Source organism: Crocuta crocuta, unplaced genomic scaffold, assembly GCF_008692635.1.
Source record: "Crocuta crocuta isolate KB4526 unplaced genomic scaffold, BGI_CrCroc_1.0 scaffold528, whole genome shotgun sequence".
In the NCBI taxonomy this organism is placed as follows: domain Eukaryota; kingdom Metazoa; phylum Chordata; class Mammalia; order Carnivora; family Hyaenidae; genus Crocuta; species Crocuta crocuta.
This window is the reverse complement of record NW_027530010.1, coordinates 1,014,032-1,038,752: the sequence shown is the minus strand read 5'-3', so window position 1 is coordinate 1,038,752 and position 24,721 is coordinate 1,014,032. Positions and strand designations below refer to the sequence as shown.

General features: G+C 62.2%; 1 protein-coding gene across 1 annotated transcript in view; it reads left to right on the top strand.

Moving 5' to 3' along the window:
• Window positions 1–11,964: 11,964 nt before the first annotated feature.
• Window positions 11,965–24,721, top strand: part of KCNN3 (potassium calcium-activated channel subfamily N member 3) — a 98,996-nt gene continuing 86,239 nt past the window's right edge. The window contains 1 exon segment of the mRNA XM_077764050.1: window positions 11,965–12,833. Within this exon segment, the coding sequence (XP_077620176.1) occupies window positions 11,965–12,833 (869 nt within the window).

The window sequence follows — 24,721 nt, the reverse complement described above, 5'->3', positions numbered from 1 at the left end:
CTTACCAACGGTGAGATCATGACCTAAGCCGAAGTCGGACGCTTAACCAACAGCCCCCCGGCGCCCCTAATATTCTTGTTTTCAAACTCTCAAGTTGGGTTTTCTTTACTAGCAACTGAGAGCATCTTAACACATGCACACAGGGAGGTCCAAGGCAGGCCTGCCACGTCGTAGGGAAGTATGAGTTCACGACCGAGGGGCAGGGTGGGGAAACGAGCCTCAGAATTGGGTGGCTCCACATTGGAGGGACAGCCGTGTTGTCTTCTCTGTGACCAGTCGTAGGTGAGTCACTCGGCCTCTCCGCGATGAAGCTTCCTTGGCTCAAAATGAGGGTTGAGAACCAGCAGACGCTCAACAATGCCCCTACCCCCCGGAAACGGTTCCTTCCAGCTATTTTTTAGAATGTTTACGTGTGTGTGTGTGTGTGTGTGTGTGTGTGTGAGAGAGAGAGAGAGAGAGAGAGAGAGATTGACTGTGCTCGGTGGAGGGGCAGAGAGAGAGAGAGGATCTGAAGCAGGCTTGGTGTTGACAGCAGCAAACCCGACGCGGGGCTCGAACTCATGAACCAAGAGATCATGACCTGAGCCAAAGTCAGACGCTCAACCGAGCCCCCAGGCGCCCCCTCCTTCCAGCTATTTTTCAAGGGACCGAGAGGGAAAGGACCAGGCGCAGAGCTATTTAGTGACCCTTCGGCGCTGGAGAGAATTCCTGCGGAGACCGAGTCCCTCACCCACCGCTGCTCCCCGTACAAATCACGCCTGCAACGCCAGCACCAGCGCTGAGGGGGAGGCGGCTACACCCGCTTCTGTTCTCCATGGTGATGACGGGCGTGGATGGCTGGCAGCCGCGGATAATCCCCGAACCTGCTTTGAGTCACCGGCTGCCGCCGCCGCGCCTTCCCCCCCAGCTCGTCACTTTGTGGCGCAGCTGACAGACCGCCACGTGGATGCACATCTCTCGCCTCCCTTCTGGCGCGTCCCTCGGCTGAGCTGCTTCAAAGTCGCCAAGGCTGCACCACAGGAGGAGAGGCGAGGGGCGAGGGCGGCCGCCCGGCCAAGAACAGAGCCTGCCTGGCTGCGCTTGGCCTTGGGCGCAGGGCACCCCTCGGCTAGTCTGACTTTAGCCCCTGCAAGCTCACTTAGGAGCCCCGAGACGGGCGGCGGGGGTGCTGCCGGCGGCAGTGAGCCCCCCAGATGAGGGCCCCCCCCGGGCGGCTGCGCGGCTCAGGGCTCCGGGCACGCAGCCTCCCCGCTCCGAGGCCCGCCGCGTGCCGGAGCCGCGCTAAGTGCGTCCCGCCCAGGACGTCAGGAGACCCGATCTTTCCAGTTCCAGCTGGTCCAGCCCTACCTAGGAGATGCTGGCTGCTTGCTTGTCTCTGGCAATCTATTCTTCTGGAAAATTCCTGCCTTGGTACCAATAACACACAAATCAAGTTCCTGCAGTTCCTGACCTGGGGTCAGCTGTCTCTGGGTCTCTCGTGGTCTCGTCCTTTCTACACTGGAAGGTCCCTCAGCCAAGATCCGTGGGTCTGAGAGCATGTGGCCCCTGAAAGTTCTTTGTTGGGCAGGAGTGGGGGTGGGGAACGGCCACTTTCTCGGCCTTCGTTAGGAGACGCAGCANCCGTCATGGAGTCGAGGCCCGGGGTCTGCTGGGGCAGCGCCTCCTGGCCGCTTTAGAAGCTTCTCTAATGGGGCTGGACACGAGAAGTGAGTACCAAGCCACCGGCCTCTCATACCCTCCGTGGCTCACGCTGCCTGTGCCGGAGGCTTGATCGCTAGGTTTGCGGGAGGAAAAGAACTTGCACCAAGAAGAGAGGGTTAGTGCTCACCAGGCCTCCCAGGGGCCCCCGAGACGGGGAGCCGCCACGTGTCATAAGGTAGTTCTGGAAACAGGTTCAGATGCAACCAGAGGAGGTGAGCCCCACCCAGTCAGGAACCAGGGGAGGCGAGCCCCCCCGTCAGGAACCAGGGGAGGCGAGAGCCCCCCATCAAGAACCAGAGGAGGTGGGGCACCTGGGTGGCTTAGTCGGTTAAGCGTCCGACTTTGGCTCAGGTCATGATCTCGCGGTTCGTGGGTTCGAGCCCCGCGTCGGGCTCTGTGCTGACTGCCAGCTCAGAGCCTGGAGCCTGCTTCAGAGTCTGTGACTCTCTCTCTCTCTGACCCTCCCCTGCTCATGCTGTCTCTCTCTCTCTCCTAGAAATAAATAAAACATTAAAAAAAAATGAAAAAAAAAAAAGAACCAGAGGAGGTGAGAGCTCCCCATCAGGAACCAGGGGAGGCGAGACCCTCCTTCGGGAACCAGGGGAGGCGGGCCCCCGCCCCGTTTAGAACACTGGCAGATTTCTGGCACATACTCTCTCTGAGATCTACAGCCTCATCCCGGTGCCATCCTGATCCGCGACTTTCAAGCACCAGACAGGAAAATGGCCAAGATGAGAGTGAGGGCCTCGGGCAGGACACGGGCCTCCCGGCCTCCCAGCCGCCCCGTGTAACGGGGACGAGAAGCCCCACACAGAGGCAGCTGCGTGACGCCGGGTGCTTGGCAGGTGCTCCCGGGCGCTGGGCGGCTCTGACCACGAGTCCGGGTCTGGTGACGGGGAGTGGAGGGGTGCCCTGGCAGCCCGCACATCCAGTCTCCCCATCCAGTGACAGGCAGCCTGGAAATCCGGAGTCAAATGTTCTCTCCTCCCCTGACCCTCCGGAATCTCCTGGGCTTGTGAGCAGGGAGACGAGATTCCCCAGGTAGAGGTCAGGGCCAGGTCCGAAGGCCCCTCGGTCTCGTGAGGCCCGTGTCCTCCAGGCCGCTGCTTACTGGCACTTTCTACCACTGAGCGCTCCCCACTGCCCCGTCCTTTGCTGTCAGAGCCGGGGGCTGTGCAGTGGCCTCCAGAAGTCCCTCGTCGGGCTGCGGCTCTGCCCCAGAGCGGAGACTCCAGGACCGCAGACCCTCCACTCTCGGGCCTCCACGTCTGCGGCAAGGACTGACCGTGAACGCCTCGCGGTCCAGGATGGGCAGTGATCGGTGGTTTTCTTGAGCTCGGATGGGAGTCCGCGTGTCGTAAAATCAGCGTTGGACGGAGTCACTGCTGGCGAGGGAGACTAGCTGACTGCCCCGCGCCTACTCCTCGGGGGACTCTGGCCCCGTGTTCAAGGTTAGCTCTGGAATTTCCACGGAGTCTGGGGGAGGAACAGCTCTCTGTTTTGCTCCTTGTATCTCGTGGCAGAAATAAAACACGAGAGACATACACGTGGGGGTTTGGCAGAACCTTTGATCCCTCCCTCCCTGTCTTTGCACATGTACACAGACACACACACGTGTACACGTACTCCTATGTGTGTGTGTGCGTGCCTGCGTTGGGGTCTCTCTCCAGGGCTTTTACGCCTGGAGACGGGCTTCCCCGAGCTGCTCGTAGCCTTCCTCCAGGGCAATGCACGTCAGAGGCGGTTTTCATGGAGGAGGGCAGGGCAAAGCCAAGCTAACCCTGTCCCCCGCTCGGCTGCACCTGAGGGGGACAGGCACAGCCTATGAGGTCACCCCAGCCACCGTGCATGTGGTGAGTGTGTGCAGGCAGGCCCGGTGCGCCGTCCCAGAGGCTGGCTCCTCTTTAAAGGCCCGTTGTGACCGCCTGGGCTCTGTGCCCTGCCCCAAAGCACGTGGCCTCTGGTGAAAGGAAGGTCGCATTGGACCCGCCCGTGCAGGTGCGCCTGAGTCCCTGGACAGGTGACCCGCAGGTGGGCAGCTGTGGCGGTGGATAGAGGCGAGGGTGTCCGACTCCACGGGGGAGCGCCCAGGGGTGGAGAGCAAGCTCTGGCCTCATGGTAGGGACGAGACTACAGCAGCGCTGGCCTGATCTCTTGGATGCGACATTCACAAGAGCATCACGTTCAGGTCCTCGGGGCGGCGACAGCTGTAGAGGTGGGGGGGCGCACGCTCTGTCCTCGGGGCGCGGGGGCGCTGGGGGGCTGTGTCCACCCGCAGCAGAGCGGCCGTGCGCGCAGCTCAGAAGAGCTCCACGGTTGTTCTTACATGAGGAGCAGGGGCCGCCAAGGTGTCCCCGGCAGACACGCCCACCGNCCCCCAGGTCCACGCACTGCCCCCCTCCCTGCACCTGCCCGAGAGATGCTGTCCAAGTGATTAATGTCGGAGTTGCTGCGGAGCCCAAGACACCCCTGGGTTCCCATTTCCGGCTAAACCCGCACTGGTTTGTCAGTCTCCCCGCACAGGTCCCTTGTTGCTTCCGATTTCGTGCGATTTCCATTCGGCTCTCGGCGCCCCTGACCCCGCTCCCCTGCGGCGCTTCCCGCTGCGCGGCTGCAGGCCCGGCTCCGGCTCCGGCTCCGGCCTCAGCGCTAGGGAAGGGGCCGTGTCCATAGCAACCCTCCCGCTGCGGGCGAGAAGGGGGCAAAGCAGGGGGTGAGCCTGNGTCTCAGGGAGCCCGCCAGGAGGAGCTGCCTCTGCGGAGTGTTCACGAGGGTGCGTCCCGGGCCTCCCCGGAAGGAGGCAGATGGTCGGCGGGGGGCACGTGCCGCCTGGGATCTCCCTGCGCGCCTCGCCGGCGCCGGGGTGCAGAGCCATGCGCACCTGCCGCCAGCAGAGGGCGCCACAGTCCCCACAAACCGGGGCAGGCCGCCGCTGCGGCCTCAGTCTCGGCCCCCAGGCCCTTCCTGCGTGGCCGGCTGGGGTCTGGGGAGGTTGCCTTGCTCCGCTAACGCCCGACGGTGGTCCAGCAAGGGCGGCGGCCGCTCGCTGCCTCCGACGGGGGGCGTGGCTGCCCTGCCCCGGGCCCTCCCTGGGGCAGGCCGGCGGCCGGCTCCGGGTTTGTGAAGCTGCCGGGGTAGTTGTGTTCTCTGAGCCCCTGGGACTGAGGCCAGGAGCCTGCTGTGGGCCAGGCACTGTCGTAGGCACTGGGGAGGCCCCAGGAACGGAACAGACAAAAGTCCTGCCCCCATGAAGCCAAACCAATGCGGGGTGCGAGGGTCCTCTCACCGTGCTACTCCAGCGGGGGGAGGGAGGGGAGCAGACACACCCCTGTGACCCAGGGCGGGCTGGTGCTGGGCTCGGCTCTCCCTCTCAGTCCGGGCAGGCAGGCTCCGGGGAAGGGGCTCAGAAGCTGTGCTCAGCAGGGCTCTGCATGGGCCTTCCCTCAGCCACCGAAGGCCATTCTGTGCACCTGTACCAGCTCCTTGTGACCCGGGGGGTCGTCACGGTGACACAGTGTTGGCTCCCCGCACCCAGTTCCCACGCCTTCTCTCCAGACACCGTAGCAGCACCTTTGCTCCGACCCTTGACCCCTCAAAGTAGACAGAAGTGGCATCTGGCCAGATGTGCCAGTTCTCGCACCAAAGCTGCAGAAGGGGGCTCAGCGGCAGCACTTAAATGTGGACGTCGATTTTCACAAAGCAGGTGTGGAGGGAGGCCCGGGAGGGCCCGGGTCTCTGGGCTCAGCGTGGGGCACCTGCTGGGGTGTGGCGGGCAGCAGCGTGGTGGCTCTGCCCCCTGCGGCTCCGCTCCGCCCTCGGGCCATGCCCCACCCGCAGGAGCCTGGTCAGCCCGCAGGCACCCGTGGGTGCTGCTCGGAAACCTTCCCGGCTCTTGTCCCACGGAGGTTCACGGAGAAGATGGAGCAGAAGGTGTATTTTCTCGGCAGCTGCGGTGGCCGTGTGGATAGGGTGGCCGGTGGGTGGGCAGAGCTTCCGGCCTCGGGGTGGGCATCTTGCCTCCTCCGAGAACAAGAGGGAGCCAGCCCCCTTCTCCGAAGCTTAGCTGGGTTTCCTCGTCTGTAGAATGGGACGCTAATCTTACCCCATTGGCTTGTTGAAACCACATACGTGGGGCACCTGGGTGGCTTAGTCGGTTAAGCGTCCGACTTTCGCTTAGGTCATGATCTCGCGGTTCGTGGGTTCGAGCCCCGCGTCGGGCTCTGTGCTGACTGCCAGCTCGGAGCCTGGAGCCTGTTTCAGAGTCTGTCACTCCCTCTCTCTCTGACCCTCCCCTGCTCACACTGTCTCTCTCTCTCTCTCTCTCCTAGAAATAAATAAAAATATTGAAAAAAAAAAAAGAAAAAAACCACATATGCATGTGCGGAACAGGCCCTCAATAAAGGCGCCAGGGCGTGGCTTGTCACACTGTGTCCCCATTAGAGTGAGGCCCAGGCGAGGTTTCAGGTTTTCTCCAGCGAAGCAGGAGCCTAGAGGAGACAGTGCGGTGCTGAGGGGCCAGCACCCACAGGCGGCCTCGAGTTGCTGGTAGGAGGTCCGCGGCCCCGCCTCACTCGTTCTCTGTGGCAGCTTGGAGCCGGGTGGGTGGGCTTCAGTTGTGAGCCCCCCGCCGGGGCATCTGGTCACTCAGGGCCTCTGGAGACCTTTGCTTACCAGTCGGTCGGTGCCGCCTGGGGCCAGTGGCAAGTAAGAGGCAAGCAGTGTGTCCGAGGCCGAAGTGCCCTGAGCTCGGGCTGCAGACCCGCTCACTCCCTGCTTCGGCGCTCGGCCTGAGTGCGGGAGGGGTGCAGGGCTGTGCGTGTGCCTTACAACATACACCATAACTCCTGTCACCAAGGGCTTAGGGTGTGACTTAAAGCGCAGAGAGAAAAGACATGCACGGCTCCAACACAGGGCGCAAGGTGAAAGGCGTCCCCAGAAAGACAGGAGCAAGGTGCTAAGGGGGTGATGTCCCGCTGGGGGAAGGGGCAGAGGAGGGGAGGTCCGGGGCGGCTTTGAGCAGCACGAATGGGAAAGAGTGGGAGCCTAGGGTCAGAGGGATCAGGTTCAAATCCACGACTAACTGGTGACCCAAGTGAGTCACTTAAACCTTTCTAAACATTAGTTTACAGGGTGAGAGCATAAAGGATGAGCACTAGAACCTTCCTGATCTGCCTTGCAGGGCCGCTGGGGGGCTGGCTGGAGTATTTTATGTGCAAGTGCTGTGCAGACATTGGAGTTGCTTTTATTATTAAAATAATAAAGCTCCTAGATAAGAACATGGTAATGACTGAAGCTGGATGGGCTAATAAGCTATTCAGTCCAGAGCTGCCTCTGGCCCAAGCATCCAGGGTCTGAGAGAGGCTGTGGTTGACTTTCTGATACTGTCTCTCCTTGGAAGGTTAAGGGTATCCCTTAAATGCCACAGACTTTTATTTTATTTCTCTCTCTCTTTAATGTTTATTTATTTATTTTGAGAGAGAGAGAGAGAGAGAGAGAGAGAGGATCCCAAGCAGGCTCCACACTGAATGTGGAGACACAGGGCTCAGTCATACAATTGTGAGGTCATGACCTGAGCCAAGATTGAGTCGGATGCTCAACAGAGCGAGCCACCCAGGTGCTCCTCACGAGATTTTCTAAAAACGCTATTATTTACCCTATATCTAAATTCCATCCTTCTGTCCATCCATCCATCCACACATCCATCATCCATCCATCTACCCATTTATCCACCCATCACTCATCTATCCATCCACTCCTCTCATCCATCTACCATCCACTCACCTATCCACCTACCTATCACCCATCTACCCATCCACCCATTCACTCCTCCCCCGCTACATTATTTATCCACCCACCCACCCATCCATCTACCCATCCATCGTCCATCTATCCATCCATCCACCCATCCATCCCTCCATCATTCATCCATCATCCATCCATCATCCAACCATCCATTCACCCACCTGTCTACCCATCTACCAACATATCCATCTACCCATCATCCACGCATCCATCCACCGCCCATCCACCCACCTGTCCATCCATCCATCCATCCATCCAGCCAGCCAGCCAATAAACCTTTATTGAGTATATCTTTGCTTAGTTCTGCGGATACAGAAAAAAATTAGGCCCCTTCTCTGTGCTCACTGAGTTCACAGTCTAGTGGAAAGATATCCATATAAGCCCCATATAAGCCACAAATCATTACTTTTCTTAAACCCATTTTCAGACAGTTCTACCTTTTGGCAGCAACAGCTTCCACAGATCACAGATTATGGGATTTTAAGGTTCGTGATCTTAGGCATCAAAATCTCTTCTACTTTGTTCATTTTACTGATGGGGAAATTGTGGTCCTTATTTATTGTGGAAAGTTCTACATCTTCCTCTGGTTTGCTTCTGAATGGCCTCTCCTGGATTTTAATTTCAGTTCAATTCAGTTAATCTTTATTAAACATCTCTTATGTGCAAGGCCCTGGGCAAGACCAGCAGATACAGTGACGGAGGAGACATCATTTCTGTCCTCAAGAAGGTCACAGGCAGGGGGGAAAGGACACACAAAGAGGTAACGGCCATGCTGCTCGATAAAGACAGGGAGCGAAAATATAGAAGGAGGGCCCCTGATCTGGATTTGGGGAGCTCAGGGGAGGCTTCCTAGAAGGAAGGCCTGTGAGTCATCCCTTGAAGGGCAAACAGAGTCCTGTTAGATAAGGATGTGGAGAAGGGCTGCCAGGCAGCAGGACGCACGGCTTGTCGGAGGGCCTAGGAGAAGCTGGTGTTATTGGGGCTCGAGGGGGGAGGTGGTGAGCGGCGCCGAGCGGGCAGGAGGGTCGGGGCAAGGGGCAGCCTGGTGCGGGGCTGGCGGCCACAGGCCGTCTCTCCCTTCCTGGGTTAGTTCCCTGTGCCCCTGAGCTCGGAAGCCCCACCACACCCGCTTGCCTTCACCTCTCTACAGGTGCACCTCGATTTACCGCGCCTTGCTTTAGTGCGCTGTGCAGATAGCGCTTTTTTTTTTTTTTTTTTACTTTACAAATGCAAGGTGTGGCAACCCTGTGTCGAGCAGGTCTATCGGTGCCATTTGTGTAACAGCATTTGCTCTCTCTGTCTCTGTTCCATATTTTGGTAATTTTTTGCAGTATTTTCAAACTTTTTCATTATTATATTTGTTATTATGGTCTGTCATCAGTGAGCATGACTTGCTGAAAGTTCAGATGATGGTTAGCATTTTCTAGTGAGTCTTTCTTTTTTTAAGATTTTATTTTTAAGGAATCTCTCTGCCCAGCACGAGGCTCGAACTCACGACCCCGAGATCAAGAGTCACATGCTCCCCAATGGAGTCAGCCAGGTGCCCCGCAATAAAGTCTTTTTTAATTAAGGTGTATATATTGGTTTTTTTTTTAGACATAATGATATTGCATACTTAGTAGACTATAGTATCGCATAAATGTAACTTTTTAAAAATACTGTTTATTTTTGGGAGCGAGCGACCGAACGGGACAGAGCATCCCAGGCAGGTTCGCGCTATCAGCACAGAGCCTGACGCGGGGCTCGGATTCACAAACCGTGGGATCATGACCTGAGCTGAAATCAAGAGTCGGATGCCTAACTGGCTGAGCCCCCCGGGTGCCCTAAGAGTGAACATGACTTTTATGTGCACTGGGAAACCGGGAAATTCGTTGACTTGCTTCCTTGCGATGTTTATTTCCTCGCAGCGGTCGGGACTAGCCGGAGGTGCCCCTGAGGCGAGCCCGTAGACGAAGAGGCTAATTTGTCTGAAGGAAGAGCCCATCCTGCGTTGCGGCTCAAGCACCACCACCTCCACGGGGCCTCCGTGGACTTCCTCTGCCTTCCATGAGCCGTACCATCAAGACCACACTTGGGACCTGCGCTGTGGCTCCTCACCAGCCACGGAAGCATCTGCGATGAGACCGCGAGCTCCCGGGTGCTGCTGGTGGGAGTCCCGTGGTAACGTTTAGTTCAATAAATACCAGCAAGACTGAATCCTAGTGATGTGGATTTCAGGACACATGGAAAGTGCTGGGGCTTTGGGGCTGGACAGACCTGGTTTGATTCCAGCCATGCCACTGGGTCCTCGTTAGTAACTGGGGACAAATTTCAAAACCTGCCCAATGCCTCAGTTTCCTCACCTGCAAAGTGGTCAATGGCTCCAAGTCCCTGGGTGTTTTGGGGACCTGTTTGCAGCTGGGGGGCTGGGGGAGGGCAGGCCGGGGCTGGGGAGCAGATCCCGGCTGGCATCGCCCCTCCCCCAAACCCCGAGAGGCAGGACTGCATTCTGTCAAGTGGGAGGCTCAACCAGCAGGTCGCTGTCTGCCTGTGGTCGCGGGGCCAGCCTGTGGCAGAGCGGACTCGGGCCAGGGCTTCGGCCACTAAAGCCGGGGCTCTGCGCCCTCCCTGCTCCCACAGGGCGGCCACACAGGGGAGCTGATTCGGTGGCGCAGCTGTCGGCTCCAGCCGTTGCCAGCCGGGTCTGCAGGGGACCTTCGGCTCTGGCCCAGTTTCCCCCCACGCTGCCTGTGACAGCAGGACGTGGTCTGACAGTCCTTATCTGGACCCAGGGGGCACAGCCGAGAATCGGAGGCGGGAGGCTGGCCTGGAAAGGTCAGCTGGAGCGCGAGGCAGGTCACGGTGGCCGAGTGGGCCCAGAAATGCCCAGGAGCCTGGCCCTGAAAAATGACTCTTCGCAGCCCAGATGCCGTGTCCCGCACTGAGAACCCGTGCTTACGGCACGTTCTGTTACCAACAACGTAGTAATGATAATTTATTAGGAAACCATTAGCCTAACAGGTGCTCTGTTTGGGGATGGGGGAGGGGAAGGGGAGGGAGGGCAGGGCATGCCAGAGGGAGGGTGGGCTCCGGAGGGCCTGCACGGCCATGGGAAAACACAGGAGACCCGGGCTCGGGCCTGACCCTGGCGCTACGACTTGTCCTGGGGGGCGGGGGTGGAGGGGAATGACCACATCGTTACATGACTGTTGTAACAACAGTCATGCCTGTTGTATGTAACTGCAATTACTCAGGTTTCTGGGGTTGTGGCTTAGATTACAAGTAATATTTAGCTCTTACTCACGGCCAACAGGGATTGCAGAGGTGAGGCTGGCGCACAGAGGGTTCTCTGGACCCATTTGTCGGGAGCTGTGTCCACTTGCCGCTCACTATTCAAGAGAGCTGCTCTAGAAACCCACTGTGTGTGTGCATGCACGCGCGTGTGCTCGCTCGCCAGTGTACATGTGTGCACATTCGGGGGTGTATCTGCGGGGTGTGGGGCTTTCCTGCCCTTCCCCTTCCTCTCTGGGGGGCTGCTGGACAGAGGGAATCATTCCTCCCTCTTAGCCCCACTCCCACTGTGCCGGGGGGGGGGGGGGTCCCACAACCCCTGCTCCCTGCTCCCTGAGTCAGCTGCGCTTAGAGGGGGAATGGGTTCCTCTCGGTCCATCTCTCTGGAGCTCCCTTTGCACACAGTGGGCGCTTAATAAATACTTGATGATGGCTCTGAACCTGGGAAGCCGGCAGCTGTGCCAGCCCTGACTCCCAGAGCTCCGAGGGGCACGTCAGGCGGGGGCTGACCACGGGGGGGCTTCGGGTCCCCTTCGCACGCCCCGCTGTGGAGGCCGGTCACCGCTCTGCCCCGAGCGCACGGCGGAAGGGCGACCTGGGAGCCGCGGCTGCGGCTGCGGGGGGACCGGGCGGGGCTCCGGCCCCAGCGCCCTCGACCAGCCGGCGGCACCTGGCAGCTTGCTGACCTGTGCTCCTGCGCTGTTTTCTTCTTCGGTTTTCATCTGCAAAGGAACGACGACACCATTTGCATGGGGTCGAGGTGAGGGCTGGCAGTAACAAAAGGCGCCCGCACCCCCACCCGGGGCGCTCGGTAGGTGAGCTACCCCCCGGGGCTCAGGGGGGTGGGGGTCCCCGTCCGCTCTGCACCCCGGAGCTGTAGCTCAGCGTCCGGGAGCGTCAGGCTGGGCGCCGGGAANGGAGCGAGGCTGCCCCCGGCCCTGCGCGCCCGCAGAGGGCCGGCCCCGGAGACGGAGTTCCTTCCCCGCGTCTTCTGGCTCCAGGCCCCTCCTGCCCGGGGCAATGCACCCCTGAGCGGCGGCGTCTGGACCTCGGGCGGCCCCGGAGAAGACTGGGGCCAGGACACCTGCTGGGGGCTTGGATGCCCGGCTTCTTCCTCTGAGGACGTCTTTTGGAGCGAGGGTGGCTTTGGGGTGGGGGGTTGTGCTGCAGGGAATCCAGCCAGGCCCCAAGATGGACACTTCTGGGCACTTCCATGACTCGGGGGTGGGGGACCTGGACGAAGACCCCAAGGGCCCGTGCCCGTCGTCCGGGGACGAGCAGCCGCCGCCGCCGCCGCCCCCAGCAGCCCCCCAGCAGCCCCCGGGACCCCTGCTGCAGCCTCCGCAGCAGCAGCCTCCGCATCCCTTGTCTCTGCTCGCCCAACTCCAGAGCCAGCCGGCCCAGCCCGGCCTGCTGCACTCCTCACCCACGACGCTCAGGGGCCCCCCTTCGGCCAACTCCACCGCCGCCCTCCACCCTTCCTCCAGGCAGGGCAGCCAGCTCAATCTCAATGACCACTTGCTCGGCCACTCTCCAAGCTCCACAGCCACAAGTGGGCCCGGCGGCGGCCGGCACCGGCAGGCCAGCCCCCTGGCGCACCGTCGGGACAGCAACCCCTTCACGGAGATCGCCATGAGCTCCTGCAAGTACAGCGGGGGGGTCATGAAGCCCCTCAGCCGGCTCAGCGCCTCCCGGAGGAACCTCATCGAGGCCGAGCCCGAAGGCCAACCCCTCCAGCTCTTCAGCCCCAGCAACCCCCCCGAGATCATCATCTCCTCCCGGGAGGACAACCATACCCACCAGACCCTGCTCCACCAGCCCAACGCCACCCACAACCACCAGCACGCCGGCACCGGCCCGGCCGCCGGCAGCGCCACCTTCCCCAAAGCCAACAAACGGAAAAACCAAAACATTGGCTATAAGCTGGGACACAGGAGGGCCCTGTTCGAAAAGAGGAAGCGCCTCAGTGACTATGCTCTGATTTTTGGGATGTTTGGAATTGTTGTCATGGTGATAGAGACCGAGCTCTCGTGGGGTTTGTACTCAAAGGTAGGGCTGCAGTTTCTCTTTATACCTTGAACAAAAGGAATATGTAGGTAGCAACAGAGAGAGGGGAGAGAGAGAGAGATGGAGAGGAAAGAGGGAGAGAAGATTGATGGAGGGCGAGGCGGTGGTGGGGAGGCATTTGCTCAATTAGATGGAACACTAACTTCCCGTGGCTTTCTTCCCTAATCCCGGGAGAATTCATTCCTCGCCTTCTGGGGGGAGCATCCCCTGTGCACTGTGTCTGCTGCAGACTCTGTGTTGGGGAAGATGAAAGAAACCCTTCTGAGAAATCGTTTTCCTCCTGGCTCACTCGTTCCAAAGCGGAGCCCAGCGGCTTAACGCACCAATTAATTACACTCTGCCTTGATGTGCCTGCCAGTCCCCGCGACTCCCCCTCCGCTCCCGCCCTGCTCCACTCCATTTTCCCGAGGATGGAAGAGAAATAAATGTCTGGGTGGGGGGTGGGGACTCCAAGCCTGTCCCTTCTCTGCGGCTTCTCCCTCTCTTCCCAAGTTTCTCTTCTCCTCCTCATCCCTGACAGACTTTGGGCAAAATAGAAATGTACCCGTGACCCGAGTCTCCCGGGGGGCACGGGTGAAGACTCGGGCAGAGGGAACGGCGGTCCTTTCCCTCGGGAAAGAGCACTCAGAATAAAGCTGCTGCCGCCTGACGAAAATGGCTACAGGTGTCCCCAGTACAGCAGGTGGGCGCCGCCGTGGCCTGAGCCCTGGGGAGCACCTCTCCCTCAGATGGGCTGACAGGGCTCCCGGACCAGTCAGGTGGAGCGTGTGCACACCCGGCTGCGGCTGGGGGGGCTGGGCTTCAGCCTGAGGCTGGAGATCACGGCCTCCGGCGGGGGGTGGGGGGTGGGGGTCCAGGCAGGTGGGTTCCCGCTGGCGCTCGGCCAGCTGCGGGCCCTTGGGCTGCGGGCTGGAAGGCTTGGGGCCCCCGGCACTCACTGGACAAGTGGATTTCTTCCCACTCTGCCCCTCACCCCCGATTTGTTGTTGGGGGGGAGGGTGTGCGTGTGTGCGTGCTGGCCTGTCCCTTGGATTTCTCTTCCTATTTGTCACTGGGGCAGGGGGTGGCTGGGAGGGGTTCAGCTGTTGAAGGTTTCAAATAGAGCCTGTTTGGGGCTGAGCACAGCTGCTCCGAGGCGGCCACATTCCTCGTTGAGATCCAGCCGCAAAAGCCCAGGAGGCGCTGATCGGATTTCCCGTCCCCAGCCTCTCTCTCCAGCAGGGCACCGGCAGACCTGTCAGGCCACCAGACTCGCTTCCGTGTGGAGGGGCCCCTGGGGGCCGCCGGGGCCGGCTCAGTAGCGCAGGATTGGAGCCCCTCAGGGAGCAGAAGTGAGCGGGTTCCCCGGCAGCAGCTCACTTAGTCATGCCCGAAGCGGCCGCAGCTCTCGGGCCGCCTCTCCCGGGTGCTCGGGGGGAGGGGCTGCCCCCCTCCGCACGGCTGTGGCTCCTTCCAGCCACCCGTGGGGACCAGGAGCCGTCACCGAGGGAGACCGATGAAGGCCCCGGTGCTAGGAGGTGAGGGGAAGGGGCGAGAGCAGCGCGTCCGCGACCCCCGGGGTCGGAGCTCTTCAGGGGCCCCAGCTTGGGGCAGGTCTGTGCGCCGTGGCCTTCGTGGCCTTCGTGCCGCGGGAGGGTTGCTGCCGCCAGGAAAGGGTCGGGGCAGCCGCCGCCCCGAGGGAGCCTGCAGGGAGAAGGCCTCACCCCGGGCGCGGGGGGCGGTCTGGTGTGGGGCAAGGGTGAGGTGGTCCAAACGGCTGGGCGTCACCCGAACCTAAACCCCTGGCGCTCCAGGCAGCACGAGGGGCCGGGACCAGAGCGCCCAGCTGGCGAGGTGTCCCCTTCGTGTGGCCCTGGGACAGCACTGGTTGTAGAAACAGGGCTTACTTCAACCTGCCACCTGGCAGCCTGGGCCTGGAGTCCTTCCGGAAGCAGTTTCCGGGTGTCTCCGGTACCAGGGCCTGGGGACCCGGGGGACGGGGGTGAGGTGGCTGCCCCTCTCCCTTCCATAGGGCACAAACAGGATCATTTTTGGGCATCAGCGTGAAGTTGGAACCCCAGCTCGGTCACTCCCAGAGCCGTGGTCTCGGACAAGCCACGCAGCTTCTGTGAGCCCGTCTCCCGGGCTGTCAGCGGGGAGAGCGGGGTTGCTAAGTGTAAGGCTCCGACCTGGGGCCTCATGTCATGGTTATGAATAGTGGTGATGAGCGCAGAGGGTCTTCCCCCCGACTCCTGCTCCAGAATCAGCTGGGCCCGTAGCACGTGGGAGCCAACACCCGTCAGTGGCATGAGGAGTTGCGTCTTGCCAGGGGCAAGTTCTGAGAAGGGCCTGGGTCTTCTCCCGGGAAGCACCTCTGATCCCGGCCTGTTGTAGGAGGCGCACGTCTGCCCCCAGGCTCTGTGGTGGCAAGAGGGTTTGCTCTTGGACTGGGTGTTGCCCGGAGAGCTGGGCCGCTCTGTCTTTTGCTGGAGATCTCTGGGTGTCCGGTCGGCTTTGCTGCTCAGCATGGACATGGCCCTGGCGGGTTGGCAGCGTGGACATGGCCCTGGCGGGTTGGCAGCATGGACATGGCCCTGGCGGGTTGGGCAGTGTGGACATGGCCCACATGCGCTTGGCAGTGTGGACATGGCCCGGATGTGTTGGGCAGCGTGGATGTGGCCTGGGTGGGCTTGGCAGCGTGGACATGGCCCGGGTGGGTTGGGCAGTGTGGATGTGGCCCACATGGGCTTGGCAGTGTGGACGTGGCCCAGGTGTGTTGGGCAGCGTGGATGTGGCCTAGGTGGGTTGGGCAGCATGGATGTGGCCTGGGCAGGCTTGGCAGCGTGGACGTGGCCCACATGGGCTTAGCAGCGTGGACATGGCCCGGGTGGGTTGGGCAGCGTGGATGTGGCCTGGGCAGGCTTGGCATCGTGGACGTGGCTCTGGCGGGTTGGGCAGTGTGGATGTGGCCCACGTGGGCTTGGCAGCGTGGACATGGCCCGGTTGGGTTGGGCAGCATGGATGTGGCCTGGGCAGGCTTGGCAGCGTGGACGTGGCCCAGGGTGGGTTGGGCAGCTGTGCACTGATTGAGCTCTCTAGTCATGGGCTCTTGGGAGGGACTCGCTTCTTCCCAGGCAATCAAGGGCCACTGATGGGGGCCAGAGCTGCAGCTTTCTGGAGCTTTCTGTTTTTGTCCGTGAGGCTGTGGACCCCCACTTGTATCTTGGGCTGATAGCTGTTGCTGGGGAGGAACGGGCCACGTGGGGCTGGCTCTCTGGAGAAGGAACGTGGCATGCCTCGCTCAGAGTTCATGCGAAAGGGAGCCAGCGTGAGGAGGTAAGAAGTCGGGCACAGGGGGCCCTTGGTCCCCTGCTCACAAGCCTGAAGTGACTCCGGGAGAGGGGGGTGGGCCAAAGTGGGGTCCAGATGGCAGGAGGGGCCGGGCCAAGGACCCCCCAGCAGACAAGTGCCAGAAGCAGTCTTTGTGGGCTCCGACTGGTTCGGGGCTACCCCTGAACTGAACAAGGAGTCTAGGTTTAAAAACCAAAGAGGTGGATTTATCTCCAGGCCTTAGACGCGGTGACAGGGCCGGGGTTAGAAGTGGTGCCCAGAACTCCCAGGGGTGTGGTCTGTCGGGACGGAGGCGGCCAGGCTTCGGGGAGGCCTTGGCATTCCGGGCTCCTGCAGAGCCGGCCCGAGGCACGCCGACCGCTGGGCTCTGTGCACTGGGACTGCAGGGCCCGGCCCGCCCCTCCCCTCCCCGAGCTGCCGCTGGGCTGTCCAGCTGGCCGGTCCCCGGGGGCCTCCCCTCAGGGACCCTGGTGTGGGCTGTGGCCAGCCGGGGGGCGGGGGGGGGCGAAATGCTGCTACCACAAGGCAGCTACCCCCCTCCCCCGTGTGTGCCCCCCCAGCTCACCTCCTGGGCGCAGCTGACCCTCCACCGCCTGCGCCTGCCTGACCGGCTTCCCCTGGGCCCCGGGCACGGAGTCCGTGGGCCGGTGTCCCCGCTGCCCTGCCTACCCCCACGAGGCTTCCGCTCTCGCCTCTAGATGCTCTTCCTCCTTCAGAACTCCTGCCCTCACCCCCCCCCCCCTCCCCCCCACGGCCCCCCGCACCCNNNCGCAGGGCAGGCCGATGCCCTGGGGAGCCTGGTGTCCCAGCCACTTACTCTACAGAGGAAACAGGGTCCCCGAGGGCCAACTTGTCATGTGTCTTTGCCGGCCTCACTGAGGTCAGGTGTCCACCTCAGCCTCCAGCCTGAGTGACTGAGCAGGTTCGTGGGTCCCCAGCGTGGGGAGCCCCTGTGTGCTGAGTGCAGAGCAGCGGCGGGGCCTGGCGCGGCGACCGCCTGCACCTCCCCCAGGCCCGGGGGCTGCTTTGGGTCGGGGTGCCTCGGCGCCTGCGTCTGGTTTCCTGCGTGTTGGCATTGCTGAGCGGGACAGAGCCCTCCACGGATCCCCTGCGTCACGGCCCGCAGGGCACGGTCGCGGGAGGCCAGAGGGTCGGAGCCCAGATGCCTGCTTTGCACGGAGGTCACACCGAGGGTGTTGTCCCAGGGAGGGCATGAGCCGCGCTGAGAGCGTGGAAACGAGGCCCTGCGCCCACCCGGGTGGCGGCAACCTTATTCATGACCTCTGCACAGCCCATGGATGAGTCAACGTTTGTGACCCCAGGGGGGACAGACTCAGCAGTACATGCCCCTCGGCGTGTCATCACGCCGTTTGTAACTGTGTGGGAGACCCCCTTCCCCCACCCCTGCAGCGTCCGGCGCTGGCTGTGTGGCTGCTGCGCGGGCTAATTGGAAAGCTGGAGACCCCCTTGCCTGCCCCCGACGGAGCAGGTGGGGCACCGGTGCGGCCGCGGTCCAAAGACCCGCTTCAAAAAATAGAAGGTAGAGAAACACAAAATGAAAAGAAATCAGAGTAACCTCCGTAGAGGAGCCGGGGCCTGGATGGAAATGTAAAATCAGAAGAGAGAGCTTTGCTTTTGCAGCAGTTATTTCATTTGTAAAGCACATTTGGGGGAGAAAATGAGTATGTATGAGAGAGTGAGGTTGTGAGGGGGCGTCGTGGTGAAACGCTGCTGTACTCGGCGCAGGCCAGCCCTTCATTCGGACCTGTTTTCCTTCTCTCTCTTTCAAAACCCCAAAGGCAGAGAGAGAAAAGAACCACCTATTCCTCTTTAAATAATGAAGGGGAGGGATTCTGAGGCCACGCTGTTCCCGGCGCTGCAGGGAGGAAGTTCTGGGCCTTTTCTTCTGCTGAGGAAAGTCTGGAGGAGGAGGAGGCCAGGGTTCCACTGTGCCCCCGGGCCGCCCCGCCCCGAACACCCAGGAGTTTGGGTGCAGGCCAGGGCGCTGGAGGAGGCTGGGGGCCGGCCCTGTGCCCGGGCTCTGCCTCGATGGCTGTCCTCTGTCCTGGCCGGAGTCCTGGGAGGCGTGGGTGTGGTCACGTCCCCTGTAGAGAAGTCCCCAGGTCGGGCTGGCGCTGCCCGGATAAGAACCCGGGGCCCCTGGGCCCATCTGACTCCTGAGTTGAGGCCTTTCCTCGCCTGCTGCTGCTGCTGCTGGAGAAGCTGTTTATCGTTCCCCAGAGAGACAGATCTAGGTTGCCAGGCCAGAGAGCCGCGTGCCCAACGCTGGGGGGCAGGGAGCAGAAGGCGGGGTTGGGGAGGGCCCGGCAGGTGCAGCCTGGGTCCTGGTGAGGCGATGGAGGCCTGGCCACACTGCCCTGGGCGATGATGGGCAGGGTGGGTGTGGGGGTTACGGAGAGAACGAGACCCTCACTGCGAGGCTCCCTGCCCCCCAAGCCCGGCGCAGGCCCCTGCCCTTCCTTGGGGCGCCTCTCCCTCCTGCGCTGGCCGCAGGGCTGCCTACTGGGGGCGACCACGGGCTTGGCTTATCCACCGCTCTCGGTTTTTCTGTGCTTGCCGGGTCTCGTGACCCCACCATGGCCCTGGGGTGGCTACAAGTCGTTCTGTTTGCAGGGGGGAGACGGGGCGCGCGGGCCAGGGCCCCAGCAACTGCTGCCTCCCTGCTCCAGACCCCACCACAAGCCTCTGCTGGGGTTTGAGGGAGGGAACCTCCTAAAGCTTCTCCATCCTGGTTCTAGAATTTTCTTCTTCATCCCGGAGGCCCGGCTTCCTCCCTCCATGGCCTGAGGCTGCATTTGGCTCTGTTAGCGGCAGTGAGTGTTACAGAAAGGCCGCTCTGCTTCCCTCTTGCTTCTGACTCGCTGTGCGACCAGCGTCAGGGCCCTTCAGCTCTCTGGGCCACTGGTTCTCTGAATCAGAAATGAGGGCAGGGCTCTGGCACTGACCCCCCCACCCTGTTCCAGAGCTTTCTGGCCCCACCAAATGTGCGTCTGTGAGGCTTCCCTGCGAAGGGCACACAGGCCACCGACCTCTAGCTCTGTCTTCGGGGCGACCTGCACCCAGGTGCTGCCCGTCCAGGCGGCTGCAGCGGGTGCTGGGGCTGTTGAGGCGGCTCTGGGGGCGCTGGGGAGGCTCCCCATGGACGGTCCCCGAGGGTTAACCTGACCAGAATGGGAGGGTCACGGGCAGGGGCCTTTCTGGGAATGAGGAGTCGGTCAGGAGCCGGGGCCGTGGGTGGAGCGGCCAGAAGGGAGCCGAGCAGCGAGCAGCCCCTGTCGGGCGGTGCAGGGGGCAGGGAGGCTGGGAAGGTGGCCGGGCCCGAGTCGCACTGGAGGCTGGAGGCAGGGGGCAGGCGTGGGGGGGCAGGGGGCAGGCGTGGGGGCGACTTCACAGCTAGCTGTCAGGGCCCAGCCTCACCCCGGGGAATCTGCTGGGCTTCTGTCCTCAGAGTTGTGACGCAGACCTAGCGTGGTGGTCAAGGGCTCGGGCTCTGGGTGTGAACTGCGACCTGGTGGAATCCGGGGTCGGGCCCTCAGGGGGTTTCCTGCGTGTGAAGCCTATTTCTCAGGCGTCAGGAGGGGGTCTCAGCCCTGCCTGCAGTGCGGCTCCTGGCGCAGTCCGGGCGCCCTCGGCCTCAACATCTGTAGGACTGTGGGCCTGCGGGTCCCCCTCCGCACCGGCTCTGGGACAGGTGAGCACTGTCCCCCCTTCTGATCAAATGGCACCTCCCCTTGGATGACAAGCCCCCAGGTCCCTGTCGGGTCTCTAGGGTGCATCCGTCCGGGCTGTGAGAGGAAGCCGGGCGCTCCTTGGGGGGGAGGGGCCTCGGCTTCGGGACCTTTCTCGCCTCCCGGGACCCAGTTCTCCAGCTCACGTCAGCAGTCTGTGGCCTGGGCCCAGCCGACTGGGTGTGGCCGCCAGATGGGACAGGTGGGAGGGAGCAAAAAGCAGCCGTGGAGTGAGGCCAGAGGCCGAGCGTCCAGGAAGGCCAGGGGGTGCGTGGTGACCAGGCAGAGTGAGGCCGTGAGCCCGGGGCGGCAGGGAGGGCCGGCGGGGGCACGGCCGGGGGACCAAGGAGACGTAGGGACTTCCTCATGTGTCCGAGGTGACGGGCTCTCCTTCAGGCCTTGTGACGGGGGATTCACGGCCGCGGGGCCTGCGGATGAGGCTCTCTCTGGGCTCTGCGCTGCGGCCCCCGGGCGGGAAGCGCTCCTGGGTGGGGAGCCCATGCCGGGGCCCCCGCCTGCCCTGCGTGGGGCACGTTGTCCCTCACGAGGCCGCGTCGCAAGGTACAAGAGCTGTATCTGAGCGGGACGCTGGCAGCGCTAAGTGAGCAACATGCAGACGGTGTGTGAAATAATATGCAAATTGGCATCTGTTACTTTTGAGTCAGGCTGTTGGGCATTTTCCTTAAGGGACAGGCATGACGCTGTGTCGCGCCGGCAGGCAAGTGTCTGAAAGGTCGCTCCCCCAGGGGCCAGGCCGGCTGGTGTCCACCCCAAGGGCTGCTGGATGCCGGGCCGCCCGGCGGCACCCGTAGGAACTGTGGTCTGGTTCAGCCTGAACTTACAGATGGAGGAGCCCAGCGGGCGGCCAGCTGGCCGGGCACAGCCCCTCGCTGCCAGGGGGGCCTGCCGGGCACAGCCCCTCGCTGCCAGGGGATCGTGAGGCCAGCACCTTGGACTCTGTGAGCCTCTCTTTCCCCATGTGGCTGTGGGGAGAGGTGCCCAGGGCCCGGCGGCCTCATGGTGGGCACCCCCAGCTCCGGTGGTCGGTGAGGGGTGTGCTTCCTGTCATGGCATCTGCTTGGCCCACATCTTCACAGGGATTTGTGTGGAGCTTTCGTCCTTTTTAAGGAGATTCCTGGTTTTAACAAACTGGGCTTGGCCGCCTTTTCTCTGTGCTGGCCTCCGCTGGCCCGGGTGCTGGCTCACTCAGCCGGGGCCCAAAGAGGCCCGCACGTGGCAGTGCCCGGAGCCACTGACCCAGGGATGTCGCCTTCCTCCAAGATGAGCGCTTGGGTGGAGCGTGCCACCCTGGGTCGGGCCACCGCTTTGGAGGGTGCTGTTGGAGCTCTTCCCTTGGGGGAGCTCGCCGGTGGCCCCTGGCCGGGGTGGAGCCCTTAAGCTGGACAGCCACGTTCCATGGGCCCAGCAGGCGTGCCGGCCGGGTGGCTGTGGCCCCTGCGGCTTCCGGGAGGGGAGGGCCTCTCCGCAGCTAGCGGCAGGGGTGTGGCTGGAGGCCGGGACCCAGGCCCCGTGGCAGGCCGTGCCCAGGCTCCCAGGCCAGCAGAGGTCCACACCCTTCAGCACCGAGTGAGCCCCGGGGGGCGTCCTCAGTGACATGCGACACCTCCTGGAAGAGCTCAGGCTCCCAGTCGGATCTGGGGGCAAATCCTGACCGTGTACTAGTTAGCTGTGTGGCCTTGATCAGGGGTCTCTGTCTGGAAAGTGGGACTATATATAGTTCCTCTTGCTGAGGGTGGAGGTTGGGGGTTCGGCGTGGCTCAGACCTTGGCCCCGGGGTGGGGGCTCCTTGGCCCACGTGGGTCTCCAAAGCTTGGTTTTTCTTCCCAGAGCCCCGTGGCCATGAGCCCCTCAGGGTCCCGTGGCTCCGGCCCCCCCGCTCTGGGGCGCGGCGGTGCTGGGCCGGAAGGAAGGCCGGTTGACATAAGACGCACACCCACGGACCAGATCCACGCCGCCTGCGGGCGAGGGGAAGTGAAATGGGTGGGGCCGAGCGCAGGCCCTGGTGGAGGCTGAGTCACGAGGGTCCTCGTGGGTAGACGGGGATGTGTATGATGCAGCCGCTCGGGGGGGACACGCCGCTCTCGTGAAGCGGCGACTTCTCCGTCCATAAAAATGACCTCAGAGCCAGACTGAGCCTTATTCGGGAGCGAAGACAGGGCCAGACCGGGGACGCAAAGAGAGTGGCCTTTACTGAGGGCTTTCCTACATCGTGTCTCATTCGGTCCTCACAACAGCCCCTGTTGGACTGATGACTGACCTGAGGCTCAGAGAGGTCAGGTAACTTGCCCAGGGCCTCACAGCCAGGAAGGAGTGGAGTTGTGGTTTGAACCCACAAGCGTCCCCAAAGCCCAGCCCCTGCGTGGCCACCGCCCGGCCTGGCTCTTTCAGGACAAAGCTATTCTTGCTCCTGGAGGCCGTGCACCTGCCCTGCCCAGGGCCTCCGTGGGCAATTGGAGCTGGGGGAGGGGGTGCCTGGAGTTAGAAGCAGAGACCTGCTGACCCCCAGGAGCCCCGGGAGGCTGCAGTCCAGGCTGGGCCAGGGGCCCCCACGGGGGATGTGTGTTCTTTCCCTGGGTTTCTGTCCCTGATCCTGGGCTTCCGGGCTGTGCACCGTGGGGGGGAGTCAGCCTCGGGCACCTCGGCCCCCGGACCTGCGGGTAGGGGTGACGTGGCTCCACCCTCGCCTGCAGGGACGTGCCCGATGCTGACCTTGTGGGACCTGACACCTCCAGGCACACGTGCTNGTCCCCTTCATGAAGCCCCAGCTCGCGATCCTCTCTCCCGTCCTGCCCACGTCCGTCCCGGGAACCACCCACCCCTCATCGTGTGCTCCCCCACCCTCGGCCTCCAGCTGTGGCTGCTCAGGAGGCGGACAGGTGCCCGAGTCCTACAACCCTGGCCCAGCGAGACTGGCGGGGGTGGGGGTGGGGGGGGCCTGGCCCCACACACAGCAGGTCTGGGTTTGAATCCTGCCTCTGTCACTTACTGCCTGCGTGGCTTCCGGCGAGTTGCCTTAGCGCTTCTGTTCTTTTCCCCGGGGGCTGACCCCACCCCTCCCTCTGGGGCAACCGCGGGGACCGGAGGAGCGCGTGGCGCACCCCGCGTGACGGCTTGGGTCCATGCTGAGCACCAGCGGGCAGTGTGGGTGCAGAGGACGGGCCTGGACGACGGTGTGGAGGCTTGGCTTCTGGCCTCGGTTTTGTCAGCTGGCAAGTGGGAAAAGTGAGGTTGTGGCTAGAACAGCCCCTCTGGAGGGGAGGTAGAGGCCCAGGGAGTGAGCGAGGCGGCTGGGGCTCTGGGGGGGAGGCCTAGCCCCCCCGTCCCGGAGGTGAAAGCCTGCGAAGGCCTCGTGGCTGCGTGGATTTTGTCACTCGGGAAGCCGCTGAGAGTCGGGCCCTCTGGCCTCCCTGCGGCCTCCTCCCTGCAGGCCGGCCCTTGGCATGAGGCCTGCTCACTCCCGAGCTCTCCTAGCAGCAGGGGTTTAATTACTATAATGTAAGTGGCCGTGGCTTGAGGCCTTTTGGTGGAAGGAAACAGATTTGTCTTCTCACTGGGAGAACAGAAATCGATGGGAAGGAAAGGACATGTACCTTCCGTGACTGCTGACGGGCGGCTTCCTGCGTGGGGGCAGGACACGCCGTGTGCGGTTCAAGGACCCTTGGTACTGGGCTTTTGCCTTCCCTGGCGTGACTCAGCTAGGCTGCCTCTGTTTCCCCCGTGGTCCCGGAAACAGATCAGCCTACCACACAAGCGCCTACTGTGTGCCTCACACTGCCCTGGGGACGTTCGCAGCTGAGGAGGCGCCCCGGCAGGAAAACAGATCCCCTGTTCGCCCTACAAACGCAGTGGGGCGTCTCTTGTGTGCACTGCAGACAGAGCGGGGGCCGCAGGAGAGAGAGGTCCCGGCCTCCGGCGTCTACGCTGCGGTAGGTAAAGTGGCGGTTGGCTGTACGAATTACCCACGTGCTCTGTTAGGTGCTGTTAGGTGCTCTGAAGAAGCACAGGATGGTGGGGGGGGGAGCAGGGAGGGCCTCCCAGAGGTGACATGTGATGGGGGTTCCTCGGGAGAACGAGGTGCGGGACAGAGGCCGGGTCGGGGGTGCGCCCGAGGCGTGGTGGGTGTGCCCGCAGAGACAGAATCCGAGCCACGTCTGGACCCTGCAGTGGGCAGGAGCCTATTAGAGGAGGTGACATTAATGCGAATGCTTTTTATTTAACTGAATGCAGTAAAAATGTTACCACTTCAACACACAACGGATGGAAGGAAGTACTGAGATAGGTATGTTCTCATTTTCTTCAAGTTGGTGGAGTCCGGCCTGCCTCTTACAGGCGGACACACATCTTCTGTGGAAATACCCGATCTGCATTTAGAGTTCAAAATTTACAGTTAAAAAAGTAGACTTGCACACCCAATTTGTTGCAAATATATCTACAAGTTTTCCAATAAATGAACAAATCATCAATTTTCCATGTAAATTATTGGAAATGAAATACAATTAAAAATCCTGTTGTGTTTGCCACGTTGTAGGGCTCAGTGGGCTCGTGGCTGGTGGCCATCGTGTAGGAACCGGCTCTTCCCCCGGGTGAGATGGGGTCTCTGAGAGACATCACGGCACTTTAACAGGATCTCTCTGGCCACAGAGCTGGGAACAGGCCAGGGGGTGGGGAAAAGGGGCCACATGAGGGTCGTGGTGCTTTATGGGGGCAGGACCAGCGGGAGATGAGGTTGGATCCGTGGAACACTGGGGATTGGATGTGGGGTGTGGGGGTGCTGGGGAGGG